The following is a 12,986-nucleotide window of genomic DNA, read 5'->3' on the forward strand; positions in this document are numbered from 1 at the left end:
CAGGTTTCTTTCCACTTTCACCATCCTTGTTTTATTTATGTCCATCTGCTAGTCTTACCTTCGTCAACTCATATCTTTTACAGTTTTCCTCTTTCTGCAGTGCCTCTGTAGCTGAGACAGAACACCGGCATTTGTCTTTTAATTGATTGTAGTTGTTTTTAAAGTGAAACAAAACAATAAAACAGAGCACCCTTGAAATTGATACAGTACATGGTCCAAAGTATGTAGACACCTGAACATTACACCCATATGTGATTTTATTCCAAAACTATAGACATTCATCTGCTGCAATAACAGCCTCCGCTCTACTGGTTTCAGGGTTTCATTATGGAACCTGACTGTATGAATTGGTTGGGGCTATAATCGTTAAAATATAGGGATAATGGAGTACAGTCTCTTCTGGAAGACATTCATAATGTCACATGAAAAGTGACTAGAAATAGTTGTCTTTCTTACCTCTACACAACTGGCCAATGAATGGTGTGAGTGAGTGGGTCTGACTCACAGAAAAGGTCGGCCTAAGCTATTTTGGTTTGTTTACATTTCTGCAATTCTTCCTGCCAAGTGGGAGGTATCATAGCTGTCAAATTCCTCAGATCCCTGACTTTGAATTACAACTCTGGAGTTTGGCGTGAAAAGTCTCATAAAGCAAAAACAGTGGGTGGAGAATTAAGGCCACTCCACCCCATGTTCATTTCAGCCTCAATTTGAATACAGTGCAGAGAGTGGGAACTGATGCTGGAACGTTCGCTCTTACATTTAGTTAAAAATAGGGGGATAATCACTACCTACACATAAAGTTGTATCTTTTCATAATGGTAAAAACTCAGGATTCAGGATTTGATTACTGTTCTGTCCCCATTCTGCTCAGTTTATTATTTTTCTACCTACATCCTTTACAATCCCCAAATTTCCTCTTCTCTCATTTACACCACTTCTGTTCTCATTCTTCCTCATTCTTTATAAGGTTGAGTTCAACAGCGTCAGGCTCAGACAGTCTCTTTGGACCACCGCTGGAATCTGCCTTCAAGTCCAAAAGCTTTGATAGTCGGGAACAGCTTGTAGAGCACAGCGCTTTTGGTGCCTCTGAATGTAAGAGTTGTCATCTTTGTTTGTATTAATACTGTGTTGTCCCAAATACAGACGCCCCTCATTTCCAATGTCTGTTTTTGTGTCAATCCTTATAGCATTATATCTTATGAAATACTTAAATTAAAGAAAAACATTAATCGCGCTTTTCTGTAGCTTGTCCAAGTGTGTTGTCAGTGCAGCTGATTCACTCTGCTGTGGATGATTATGATTTTGATGCTTGATATTCGCTGGCAGTAAAAAAAAAAAAAAAAAAAAAAATTAAACAAGAGGCAACGATGCAAATGGCCCGCACACCGATACATCCACCGACATACGATATTAACAAAACAAAAAGAAGAACGTTAAGAATTCCAGACTTCATTCTGTCCCACTGACAGGCCTATGCCCTTGCTTGTGCATGACATATGAAGCAACTTACAAAATGGCAAAGTCAGCTTTAGTGTCAATTTCTCCACATGTACTAGACATACAGAGGAATCGAAATGGCGTTCCACACTAACCAACCCACAGTGAAATAAAATTAATAAATTGCACAAACAACAAATGACTAAATTAAGAACAAAAACGTACTTAAAACCAAACAGCAAAGAGAAACTTTCTGTATTGATACAAAAATAGTGCAACATTGCAAAAACAGCAGCAAACCCAGGTTTGGTAGTGAGGTAAACACATTTGGTATTTGGTGCAAAATGTAAGATACCCGATGATATAATGGTGCAGAAAGAGGTCAGAGGGGAGGGGGTGGATGAGAGGGGAGAGAATTCAGCTTCCTTTGGTGTATAAAACTGTTCACGAGTCTGATGAAATGAGCGTGGAGGCTCCAATATCTTCTCCCAGAGGGTAGGAGGCTGAAAAACTGTGCTGGCTGTTGTCGCCGACAATCATGGTTGCTTTGCAGTTGAGGGAGATGTTGTACATGTCCTGCAGGGAGGGGAGTGAGGCACCAATGATCCTTTCAGCTGTGTTCACTATGTGCTGCAGTGATTTCCTGTTGTAGTCAGTGCAGCTACACTGCCCCACACACTGATGCAACTGGTTAAGATTCTCTCAATGGGCCTAGAATGTGCACATGATGGGTGGGTGGACACTCTCTCGTTTGAGTTTGCGGAGGAAGTATAGGCGCTGCTGGGACTTCTTTAACAGTGACATGGTGGTGGGGGGGATTTGATGTATGAAATGACTAGCCGTTCAAAGCACTTCATGATGATGGGGGTCAATGCCATGGGGCGACAGTCGTTAGAGCAGGATGGAGTGGGTTTCTTTGGCACAGGTATGATGGTGGTGGCCTTGAAGCATGATGGGACAACAGACAGTGAAAGGTGACAGGCACAGAGCCTGGTTGTCAGGAGTTGGGCTCTTCTGTGGCTGTGTGTTGTTTTGTGCTTCAAACCGTACAAAGAACCTGTTGAGGTTATTGAGCAGAGAGATGTTGTTATCGCAGATCTGTGGCGCGGGTTTGTAGTTTGTGATGGTCTGAGGCTCTGTGTGTCTCTGCTGTCTTTAAAATGATGGGTTATCTTGTTTGTGTATTTCTGTTCTGCTTTCCTGATGCCACGAGACAGGTTAGCTCTTGCTGTTCTCAGGCCAGTTTCATCTTCAGCTCTGAAGGCTTTCTTTCTGGCCCTTTGCAGCCGATGGATATCCCCTGTCAGCCACGGCTTCTTGTTAGCCCGAGTGATGGTTTTTGTGTGAGTCACATCATCAATGCACTTACTGATGTAAGAAGTGACAGTTTCTGCCAAAAGGTTTGACAAAGTAGCATGCCCAGATGTGCTGCATCTCCAGTGTCAACAGCTGCTGTGATGGAAATGCCCACACACGCTGAAACTGTCTGTATATTGTCTCAGCTCGGGGATTTACAATGTGTATGATTTTAAAAGGTAGTTAAAATAAACTGTACATTAAGCCTCATAAATACACATACGCTACTTAGTGGCAGCTGAGTCAGTTAGCTGTCTGATTGATTGAATCAATAAACCACAAAAACAAATTTTCAGTTTGAGTTTGAAGAGTACTTCATCGCTTCCAAATTAAGACAGGAAAACATATGGTTGAGCTACTTCTTAAAACAAGGGGGAGGTTAGATTTACATTCTCTCAAAAATAACTGTGGTTTTAACTGTACTAGCTGAAGCATTAATAGAACTTTTAATCCTTTGTCCCCTCATCCCAAAGCTCATCAGATAACTTAATTTCCAAGCCTCCCTGAGATGATTAGAGGAGATATCAGATTTTATCAGAGATATCGATCTATATCAATATATATATCCTTTAGACTGGTTAAGCTATTTGGTGCTCGCTCCATTGAAAGAAGCTTTTATGAATATGAAAACGTCTCAACCTAAGATATAACCCGACCCCCACTGTTTCAGATATAATATCAAGAAAGAAATACTGTTATATTTGGGCCAATATGGTAAATTGAGGTTGATACTGTGTTTGATTTACTTTCCTTTTCTTTACTGCAGTTCTTTGTTTCCTACTGGTATTGATAACCTCTGATTTCCTGCCCTGTATTGAAATCCTGTAATGGACTTAATGTTTGTGTCAGATGCTGCCTTCTCGTCCGACTCCTCCTCTCCGGAGAACGTCGAAGACTCTGGCCTGGACTCGCCTTCCCATCAGACCCTTGGGCCCTCCCCAGAGCCGGTGGGTTGGGCAGCTTGGCCTCCTGTGTCACAGAGTAAAGAACAGACACAAACACTGGGGCGACCTGCAGACCCTTTCCTCACTGCTTTCCGTGACCCCTCCCCTGGTCGGAGTCCTCACCCACAGGACGACCCCGCCAGTATATGGTCCGTCGCCCCGTCACGTTCCTCTCGTGTCCCCCAAGATATGGACCCCACATCCATGCGGTTCCCTGCTTTCTCCCAATCCCTCCCCCCACCTGAGATGGAGTCATCTGTGTGGAACTGCAAACACATCCCCCCAGAGGACCCCTTCCTCGCTGCGTTTGAGAGGACTGTCACCCAGGACAATTTAAATCTGTCTGACGCCTGGGCGCGCCCACCGCCTCGCCCGACCCAGGAGGTCAGGGGAATGGAGGTGCGTGGAGACCCATTCTCCATGACCCTCGCTGACACTAAGACACTTCCAACCTCATCCTCCTCCTCCTCTTCATCCTGCTCTAATCGTAAAGACAGAGACAGGAAACGAGATAGGAGCCTTCCGCCTCCTGTTTCTTCTGATGACCCGTTTGCGATCACGATGATTGGCAGCCCAACGCACCAGTCGTCACTGGCTGCAGCAGCTGGGTTAATCCCTCCACAAAGCGGCAGCGGCGGTGGTGTCTCTACCATTAGCAATAGACTGGGACTCGATGCTAATTCAAGCTCTTTGCCCACCGCCCAGCCCAAGAAGGAGCTGATGCACTGGAACTCTGTCCACAACCCGTTTAGTGACGGTGCCTCTGGAACGCTGGGTAGATCCAAAACACAGGAAGGAGGAGGAAAAGGAGATGGAGCAGGAGAGAGGAGAAAACATCGATCATCAGAAAGTGAGCCACGCAGGAATGCCCCTCCACTCACGAGGCATTCAGGACCACAGGAGGATCTGTGTTTTTCCACAGACAAAGATCAAGACTGCCTGGATCTGAACACTCAGATAACATGCGGCTCTCACAAGGGTACTGATGATTATTATTATTATAATTTTTTTTTTTTTTACATCGAGGTTGATACATGGCAACAAGTTGATCTTAACAAAAACAATAAACAAATAAGGTTATAGTGAGATACCCATTCACACGATTGAAATCTAAAAAGTCAGTTTACTGATTTCCTGAAGTCCAAAACAGAAACAGAAGAAGCTGCAACTCTCAATAGAGGGTCCAAGGGACACAAGTACACATAGATGCAAAGTTAATGACATTTTTTTGAAAAGGAAGAAGAGAAAGGGAAAGAGATAGAAAGAGCATATTAGGCAAGTAAAAAGTGGCAGATCTTCAAGTGATTCTGGAAGACAGTGAGGGATTGTGCTGACCGTTTAAGTTCAGTAAGGCCACGCAGAAGAAGAGTTTGCTGCTGCATTTTAGACCATTTGCAGATGTTTTACTGTCCGTGCTGGCAGCCCTGTCATAACGTAGTCGAGGCGCAAGAGATGACCAGAGTAAAAAGTAGAGCGGCATACTGAGTCAGAAAATACATGATCTTTCCCATTATTTATATTGGCTGTAATCATGCAAACCACAATGAAAATGCACAGTAGAATATATTTGCTATTTAAGATCTACGCCCTTAATAAACATAAATCAGGAGTCAAAGGTATTGCTGAACCAAACCATCCACCCAGGACTTTCAGAACATTGGCCCCGAACAGTTAATTGGGACACATCTTAATATACAATGCAGGAAAGTAGGGCTGCAATTAACAATTGTTTTCATTGTAGATTATTATCTTGATTAATCAGATAGTTGTTTGTTCTAGAAAATGTCAGTGTTTCCCAGAGCCCCAAGATGACGTCCTCAAATGTCAAAAGGAATTCAGTTTACTGTTATAGAGGAGTAAAGAAAAGAGAAAATATTCACATTTAAAGCTGTGACAGGCAACGCTGAAGAAACTAGCAAGAGACAGACAGAAAAAATCCCACCCCCTCCCTTTAGGCCCCTCTCCAAAGCCACTCCACCAAAACACTTTTGTACAGTGAGTGCACAGCTAGGTAGGCAGGCCGGGCAATCATTTCATTCAGACCAAATGAAATGCTTATTACAGTCCTTCGACAGCCACAGAAATAGGATTTTTTTCATTTTTGTGTCAGAGCATTTCATTTATTGATCAAACCGATTAATCGATTAGCAAAATACTTGCTAATCAATAATTGACAACTAAGTGGTTAATCGTTGCAGCGCCAAGGGAAAGTTCCCATGTCTATTCTGCACTTCAACAGTTAAATTATGTGAAGCAGTACACCTCTGCGCTGAGACAGCCTTTTTAATTAGTCAGCATGAAACCTAATCTTTCCTTCGGGGATCTGCCTGAACAGTCGTTCATTAAGGGCTTATTCAGCTAAACCTTTTTTTAGTTGATAAATTAGCTGCAGTTATTTTCTTAGGTGGAATTATGCATATTATCTGAATGATGATAGAAGATTTAAGATGGATATTTGTCAAATCAGGATCTATTTAATCATGTGCTGTCAGGAGTGAGGATGATGTACTGCTTTTTGGGCTGAAATGATTAGGTGATTAATTAAATCAAATCAATCGATAGAAAATTAATCTTCAACTATTTTGATGAGTGATTAATCATTTTGAGTCAGTTATTAAGCAGAAATGCCAAACATTATGTGATTATGCCTTTTAAAATATGAGGCTTCTATTTAGTAATAGCCAGCTAAATATCTTTGTGTTTTGGACTGCTGCTCGAAGAACTCACCTTGGGCTTTAGGAAATTGTCATTGTGAAAAAAATGTTCCCAGTATTTTCTGACATTTAAAAATACGATTAGTCGATCAAATAATATTGGCAGATTAATCAAAAATGAAAATAATTAGTTCTAACTGATTTTGTTAGAATAGAATCCTATTAAAGTATTTTCATCATAGTTGTTTACATCTTCAAAATATACCTTTTTCAGTTCATTTTTATATCTTTCAGAAGAGACACAACAATTACTTTAAAGTTCTTACACACCACAAAGTCTCATTTACTGGTGCATCGGTTTAAAAACTCTGACTGTAAAGGAAAAAAGAAATCCCACACACACTGTCGGCCTTTGTACTCACTTTATTAACAACCTTCATCAGGTAAAATTTACATCATCAGAAATTCATACAAATGAACAAAACGCCACACACTTAAAATAAGTACATGTGATGCAGGATTTTTTTATCCTTTCTCACTAAAGAGGGAAATCTCATAGAAGAATATTCAGATGCTAAATCTCTCAATTAAACCAAAACAAATATAATGTTTTTAGGTTTTGTGCCAGCTGAACAAGATGCGCCGCGCATCTCTTCTGGCTGGTTTTCGAGGATGGACTGAAAGATCAGCTTTCAGTCACTTTGTGTGTCTGTGTCTTTGTAAGGTTCCAAGCCTAACTTCAGACAGGACACAACTGAAGCAGTTGCAGCTGCTCCCCCGAGAGCAGCCCGGGCCAAGAGGACTTCAGGCCGACTCAGCGGCTGTGAGAGGGTGAGTATCAGTAATGAGTTAACAGCTCAGTTTTATGGTTATAACTTTATTTGACTTAACTACTCTAAAATTAGAGTAGCCTCAATACTCTGTTTTATTATTTAGATATTAAGGGCATCATAATTGGAGAAATAACTGTCAGTGACAGATATCAGTGTAACCTACTCTGATCTAATAGTGTCTTTTAATAGTGTAAATATGACCTGTTGATGGTTCTGAAGTTTTTAAAATGTCCAAAATTTATATTGTATAACCAAACTAATGTAAACTGTATGAATGATAATTATTACTTAATGTAAATGTTTGACAATGTAGAGGCATAATCTTTATGAAAAATAGTGCCAGTATTGATCCAGCTTTGTCCCTGTGTGTTTCAGTCCCGGTCTCTGTGCTCCTCCCCACTGCCAGAGCCCAGTCCCTCCCTCACCTCCTCCTCCTCCTCCAGCCCCAGTGAGTGGGGGCCTCAGGTCAGAGAGAACGACTGGGGGGGTCAGAACCGAGCACCCAGTCCTGCCAGGGTAGGACAAGCTTCACCGTTGCCCTACCAGGACCACCAACAAAGGCCTTGTAAGCCTCAGCACATAAATAAAGTTACATGATTGATGTTTGAAAGTAGTGGCATAATTTCTGTTGAAGTGGGCATGTGCCAGCAAGATAGCGCAGAGACAGATGTACTGAAAGGAATCATTTGAGTGTTTGGGAAATTCGCAGAGAGTTAGATGAAAAGTTGATACCTCTCTCATGTCTGTACACTAAATATGAACTTCATTTTTGTACATTGGTACAAAAACCAAAGTGCTTACAGCCAAGAAATAGTCCCGCAAATAACTCCCTGGAAAACTGCTGGAAAATGTTTAATTTTTACTATTTGGTTTTTGTACGAATTAAACAAACATGATGTAATGTGTTAATTAATGAGCTTTAAAGGCGCTGTAGGCAGATTTTGTTATGTTCAGACAGTGTCAAATTAGCTGTTGTCTAACTGCTGTTTATGCTAAGCTAACCAGCTGCTGGCAGTAGCTTTATATTTACTGACTACATGACTTCCATTTGTTTTCCACAGTGCACCTGTCGCGAGGTCCCAGTCCCATTTCCCTCAGCACACAGGAGGCCTGGCCGGTGGCCGCAGCCATAACAGAATATATAAATGCCTATTTCAAAGGTGGACAGCACAACCGGTCAGCATAATGCTACTTTTTCAAAAAAATCACAGAAAACAAATCTCTGCTCCTAAAGGGGAACTCAGATTATACACATCAAAGTCTGTTTACAGGTATTGGGGAGTAATATTATTTTTACATGTATGTGTGGGGGGAAAAAAAGTTGTAAAACACCTTTTGTGTCTCCAGAGGGAGCTGCTTGAAGCCAACAGAATACTATAAAAACCAGTACATTAAGATGTCTTCAAGCAATATACTAATAGTGCAATGCTAAATAGGTGGAGTACTCTGTTAAAGGCATTCTGTAGTGATTTAGGATTGCTCTTCCATAAATCTGAGAGGCTTGTGGAAAGCAGACGGAAGAAAATGAAAAATTCAAAGCAGCAAAGACCGAGATATCCTGACTTTATTTCCAAAATGCAATTGATTGCAACTCTTATTAGACCCACCCGACTGGTAAACGGCCATATCTTTTGAACTCCATGCTACCCATTTGCAGCGCAGGCTCTCTGTTAACCCCTGTCTGAACCCCAGTTTGAGTCTTCAGCTGAGCAGCACTCCTCTTGTTGTTAATATGTAAAATGTGGTGGAGTTCCCCTTCAATGACATCTACAATGTTTATTTGTTGGATGCTTGTTAACAAAATCACAGAGTTAACTGGATTAAATTTAACTCTATTTGTGTGTTTTTTATTTGCCCCAGCTGCCTGGTGAAGATCACGGGCGACCTGACGATGTCCTTCCCTGCGGGCATCACCCGGATTTTCACAGCCAACCCCAACGTTCCTGTGCTCAGCTTTAGACTTGTCAACATCTCAAGGATCGATCACTTCCTGCCAAATCAAAAGCTGCTCTACAGGTCAGCTCTGTCCTCTGCATTTTGAATCACAGCTGTGTTTTTGATTGTATACAATGATTTCCCAAACCTGCCCCATGTGCCTCTACAGTGATCCCTCTCAGAGTGATCCAGACACCAGAGACTTCTGGTTCAACATGCAGGCACTGCAGCTCTACCTGCAGAGAGAAGCTGAACTAAACCCTCAGGCCTCGTACTACAACGTTGGCCTTCTCAAGTATCAGGTTAGGATTTCAAATGTATCTTCTACTTATGTGGTCGATTTAAAGACTTTGTTTTTCTGACATCCTAATCAGTCCCACAGTTTATTTCAGGCATCTTGGATAGTGTTAATTTAAAACTTCTTTCAATATTCAGTACTGATGCTTTATTTTACAGGATGAGAATGTCCTAATGATTTACAGGAAGTTTACTGAAAAGAAAATCTCAATTTAAGACCAAGTAAATCTTGTTCGCTATTAGTGAACTATCATTGGAAATATTGTTCTTTTTTCTTGTAGGCGAATTTCACATTTCTGCATGTTCTGGAAGATTCTCTGTGTTACCCTATAAATAAGTATTTTAACTGAACACTGTCTCCATTTTCCCTATAACTGGTACCAAGTATTATTTGTCTAGAAAACTTTTTTCAGGAAATTATTCAGAAATTAGGGACCCATAAAAAAAACAAACATATTTTGTAAAACCCAATCATTAATTTGACTTAAATCAGTTTTATATGACCGTAACATTACACCAAACCTGCTATGGGAACTTTTTTCTTAGTCTTAAATTCATTTAAACTTATAGTCTCCTTTGTTTCCTCAGGTGTCGTCTCAGGACCCTGGTCGGGCTCCCCTCCTGCTGTCTGCAGAGTGTCAGCGTAGCGGCACAGTGACCCGGGTGTCCCTGGATTACCACTGTTGCCCCGCCACCGCGCCCTCTACCCAGCTCACCGCTGTCCAGGTGCTGCTGCCGTTAGACCACACTGCCACAGACCTGCAGTGCCAACCACCCGCCTCCTGGTGAGCAGTGATGATGGAAGGACAGATAGTTTCTGTTGACTTGTAACAGTCACATGTAACCTGTGAAACGTCATAATATATCAGCAGATGCACTGTTAATGACATGCTGGGAAGAATAGAGGGTAGAACTAATGACCAAAATACAACACAAGATGCAGGTCAGACCTCACTGACTGCTTATTTGCCTAAGTAATATATAGAAATGTACTTCCTAAAATCATCTTAAAGGGGGGTTTTAACAGTTAACATTATGGTACATGTGGTGAGAAATGAGTCGTATCCTCCCTCATTTTATCTACTTCTTATGAAGGCCACAAACTAAACCACACAGGTCTTATCACAGTGGTATGTATTTTAACAGTATACAATTTAAGGCTGTGGCTTATGATTATTTTCATTATTGATTCATTTGAGGATTTTCTTAATTAATCGCTTGTTCTATAAAATGTCCAAGAGCCAAAGGAGACATATTCAGATGTCTGGGTTTTGGACAGTTGGTCAGACAAAACAAATGATATTCAGTTTACAATCACAGAAGAGTAAAAATGTTCACAGTTGGAACCAGAAGCAAATGTGGAACCAGTCTAACTTTAATATTGTTGCTTAAAATTTTAATTGTTACCAAAATTGTTGCATATCTGTTAATCATTAAATTGATCAGTCGACAAATTGTTTCACCTCCAGCGTACTTCGAAAGAATCCAATCAAATTAAAATAACTAGTGCTGAAGTATTTAATAAATTTCTTGTTTCTTGTTGCTTGATAAATGAAGTGAATGACTAAGACTAGGGGTCTATAGTCACGGAAGTGACTGAACTAAATGATGACATTTGTTCACGATAACAACACTAACGTGGTTAAAAAATATAATGTTCACTATTTAAGTTTAGTGTGTTAGCATGCTAACATTGAATAATTAGCACCAAACACAAGCAACAGCTAAGGCTGATGGGAATGTTGTTAGTTTAGTAGGTATTTGGTCATAAACCAAAGTACTGAACAAATTAACTAATGAAGTTGCTACAGGAAAGGTTAGAGGCTCAATAACGTGATTACAATTCGTCCTGAGCAGCACATGAATGTTTGTGCCAAATTTCATGGCAATCCATCCAATAGTTGTCAAATTATTTCACTCAAAAACATAAATATGAACGGTGGCGCTAGAGGAACCGTCAGAGGATCAGTCAGTGGGAATTATCCTCGGGGGATAATAAATGTCATGGCAGTCCACCAATAGCTGGTGAGATATTTACATCTGGACCAAAGTGGTGGATGGGCAATCAGATACTAGCAACTAGCATTTCTAGTTTCTGAAATGTGAAGATTTACTATTTTTTATTTTTATTATTTATTATTTATTTATTTTTGTTTTGTTTTGTTTTTTGTCTGTTATGTAAATTTGTCCATATTGATCAAATAAAACTCTTGTGATGACATTTTTCAGCATATGCAAAGTGATTAATCGCAAAAATTTAAAAACAGATGAATCGGTATTGAAAATTAGTGATGTTTGCTGCTCTAAAAATTACAGAAATGTTTTGAGAACCCACCACCATTATCGGTGGTAACGTGCCATTTAAGAATTTGAGCGTGACTGTGATGGAGAAATTTTAAAGAAGGTCAAAGGTTTGAGAGACCAAGAGGCAGGTTCAGCCTCACTGACTTTTTTTATTTGCCTCTGCAGGAACGCTGAGGAAAGACGGCTGCTGTGGAAACTCCCCAACATCTCCCCGACCAACCACAGCAAAGGTCAGAGCTCTGCTGCTGCTCTCTTTTTAACACTTTGCTCCATCTATTATTCAAGCCTCGTCGAACAAGGAAAAGTTTGATAACAAAAGGTTTGGAGAGGGACACTGTGCACGCTCACACCTTGACATCTACGTAACTGACAGCCTATTTTGTGTCTATCATAAGCAGCCGTCTGATTCTTATATTTTCTACTTCATTGCCTTCTCTCCGTGTTCACATCCCTACATTGTGTCATACAAATGTAGAAATGAGTAATTAAGAGTTATGTAAAGAGATACTGCACTGCACATCCTCTGTTTCAAAAGCTGTGGTCTGAAGGCGTATCATTACCTTTTTAACTGCAACATTAGCATTTGAACGTGGCAGCTGTTCTCATCAGCCTGGTGGAGGTGCTTCTGAATACTGAACTGACACGAAGACGAGCATTTTTATTTCTTTTTTATTATGTGTCAAATTAATTGTTGCTCTTATTTCACAACCTTGATGGTGTACAGATAAGAGATGGCATATAACTGTGCCTTTTTATGCTCTAATTTAAGATGGTGAAGTCTAAAATGACATCAGATTTGAGCTTGAGGTTTCCTTCACCTGTGTGCTTCTTTGTACCAGACTCCCACATTCCCTCTTTTTATTTTAGTCTTTTTTTTCTCTATCTAATGATATATTATTACCTCGGTGTGCAGCTACAGGCTTGGAGAATAGAGAAGAGACCATTCATAGCCATCAGTGATGGATGGGATGTTAAAGGCTGAAAATGTTTGTAGTTAGAAGACGTTTCTGGTTTAATAGCCACTTACAAAGAACAGAAAGGTCACCATAACTCCTCCCTGTCCCATCTAAAAATGCTGTTTTCCTGCACAGTGTTTCTTTCATCACTTAAATGTTAAGAGTGTTGCTTTTCATGAATAATGTCTGGCAGAGTTGAGTGAGTAATTCATTTATTTTACTGGACATCTTGTAAATGTTGTGGTGGGGTAGGCATTTCTCAGCTTGATA

The 12,986-nt window shown here is 40.6% G+C and overlaps 1 protein-coding gene across 4 annotated transcripts in view; it reads left to right on the top strand.

The window, feature by feature from the left end:
* Positions 1-11,990, top strand: part of fcho1 (FCH and mu domain containing endocytic adaptor 1) — a gene marked incomplete at its 3' end in the record, with an annotated part of 61,215 nt that extends 49,225 nt beyond the window's left edge. For all 4 annotated transcript variants that reach the window (XM_038715378.1, XM_038715381.1, XM_038715380.1 and 1 more), the window contains 9 exon segments: positions 968-1,092; positions 3,643-4,716; positions 7,116-7,222; positions 7,600-7,789; positions 8,286-8,400; positions 9,085-9,240; positions 9,329-9,461; positions 10,045-10,241; positions 11,926-11,990. In XM_038715378.1, coding sequence (XP_038571306.1) covers positions 968-1,092; positions 3,643-4,716; positions 7,116-7,222; positions 7,600-7,789; positions 8,286-8,400; positions 9,085-9,240; positions 9,329-9,461; positions 10,045-10,241; positions 11,926-11,990 — 2,162 coding nt within the window.
* Positions 11,991-12,986: the final 996 nt, after the last annotated feature.

Source organism: Micropterus salmoides, unplaced genomic scaffold (genome assembly GCF_014851395.1).
Source record: "Micropterus salmoides isolate LMB-PRFRI ecotype aquatic unplaced genomic scaffold, ASM1485139v1 Ms_hic_scaffold_13, whole genome shotgun sequence".
Taxonomy (NCBI): Eukaryota; Metazoa; Chordata; class Actinopteri; order Centrarchiformes; family Centrarchidae; genus Micropterus; species Micropterus salmoides.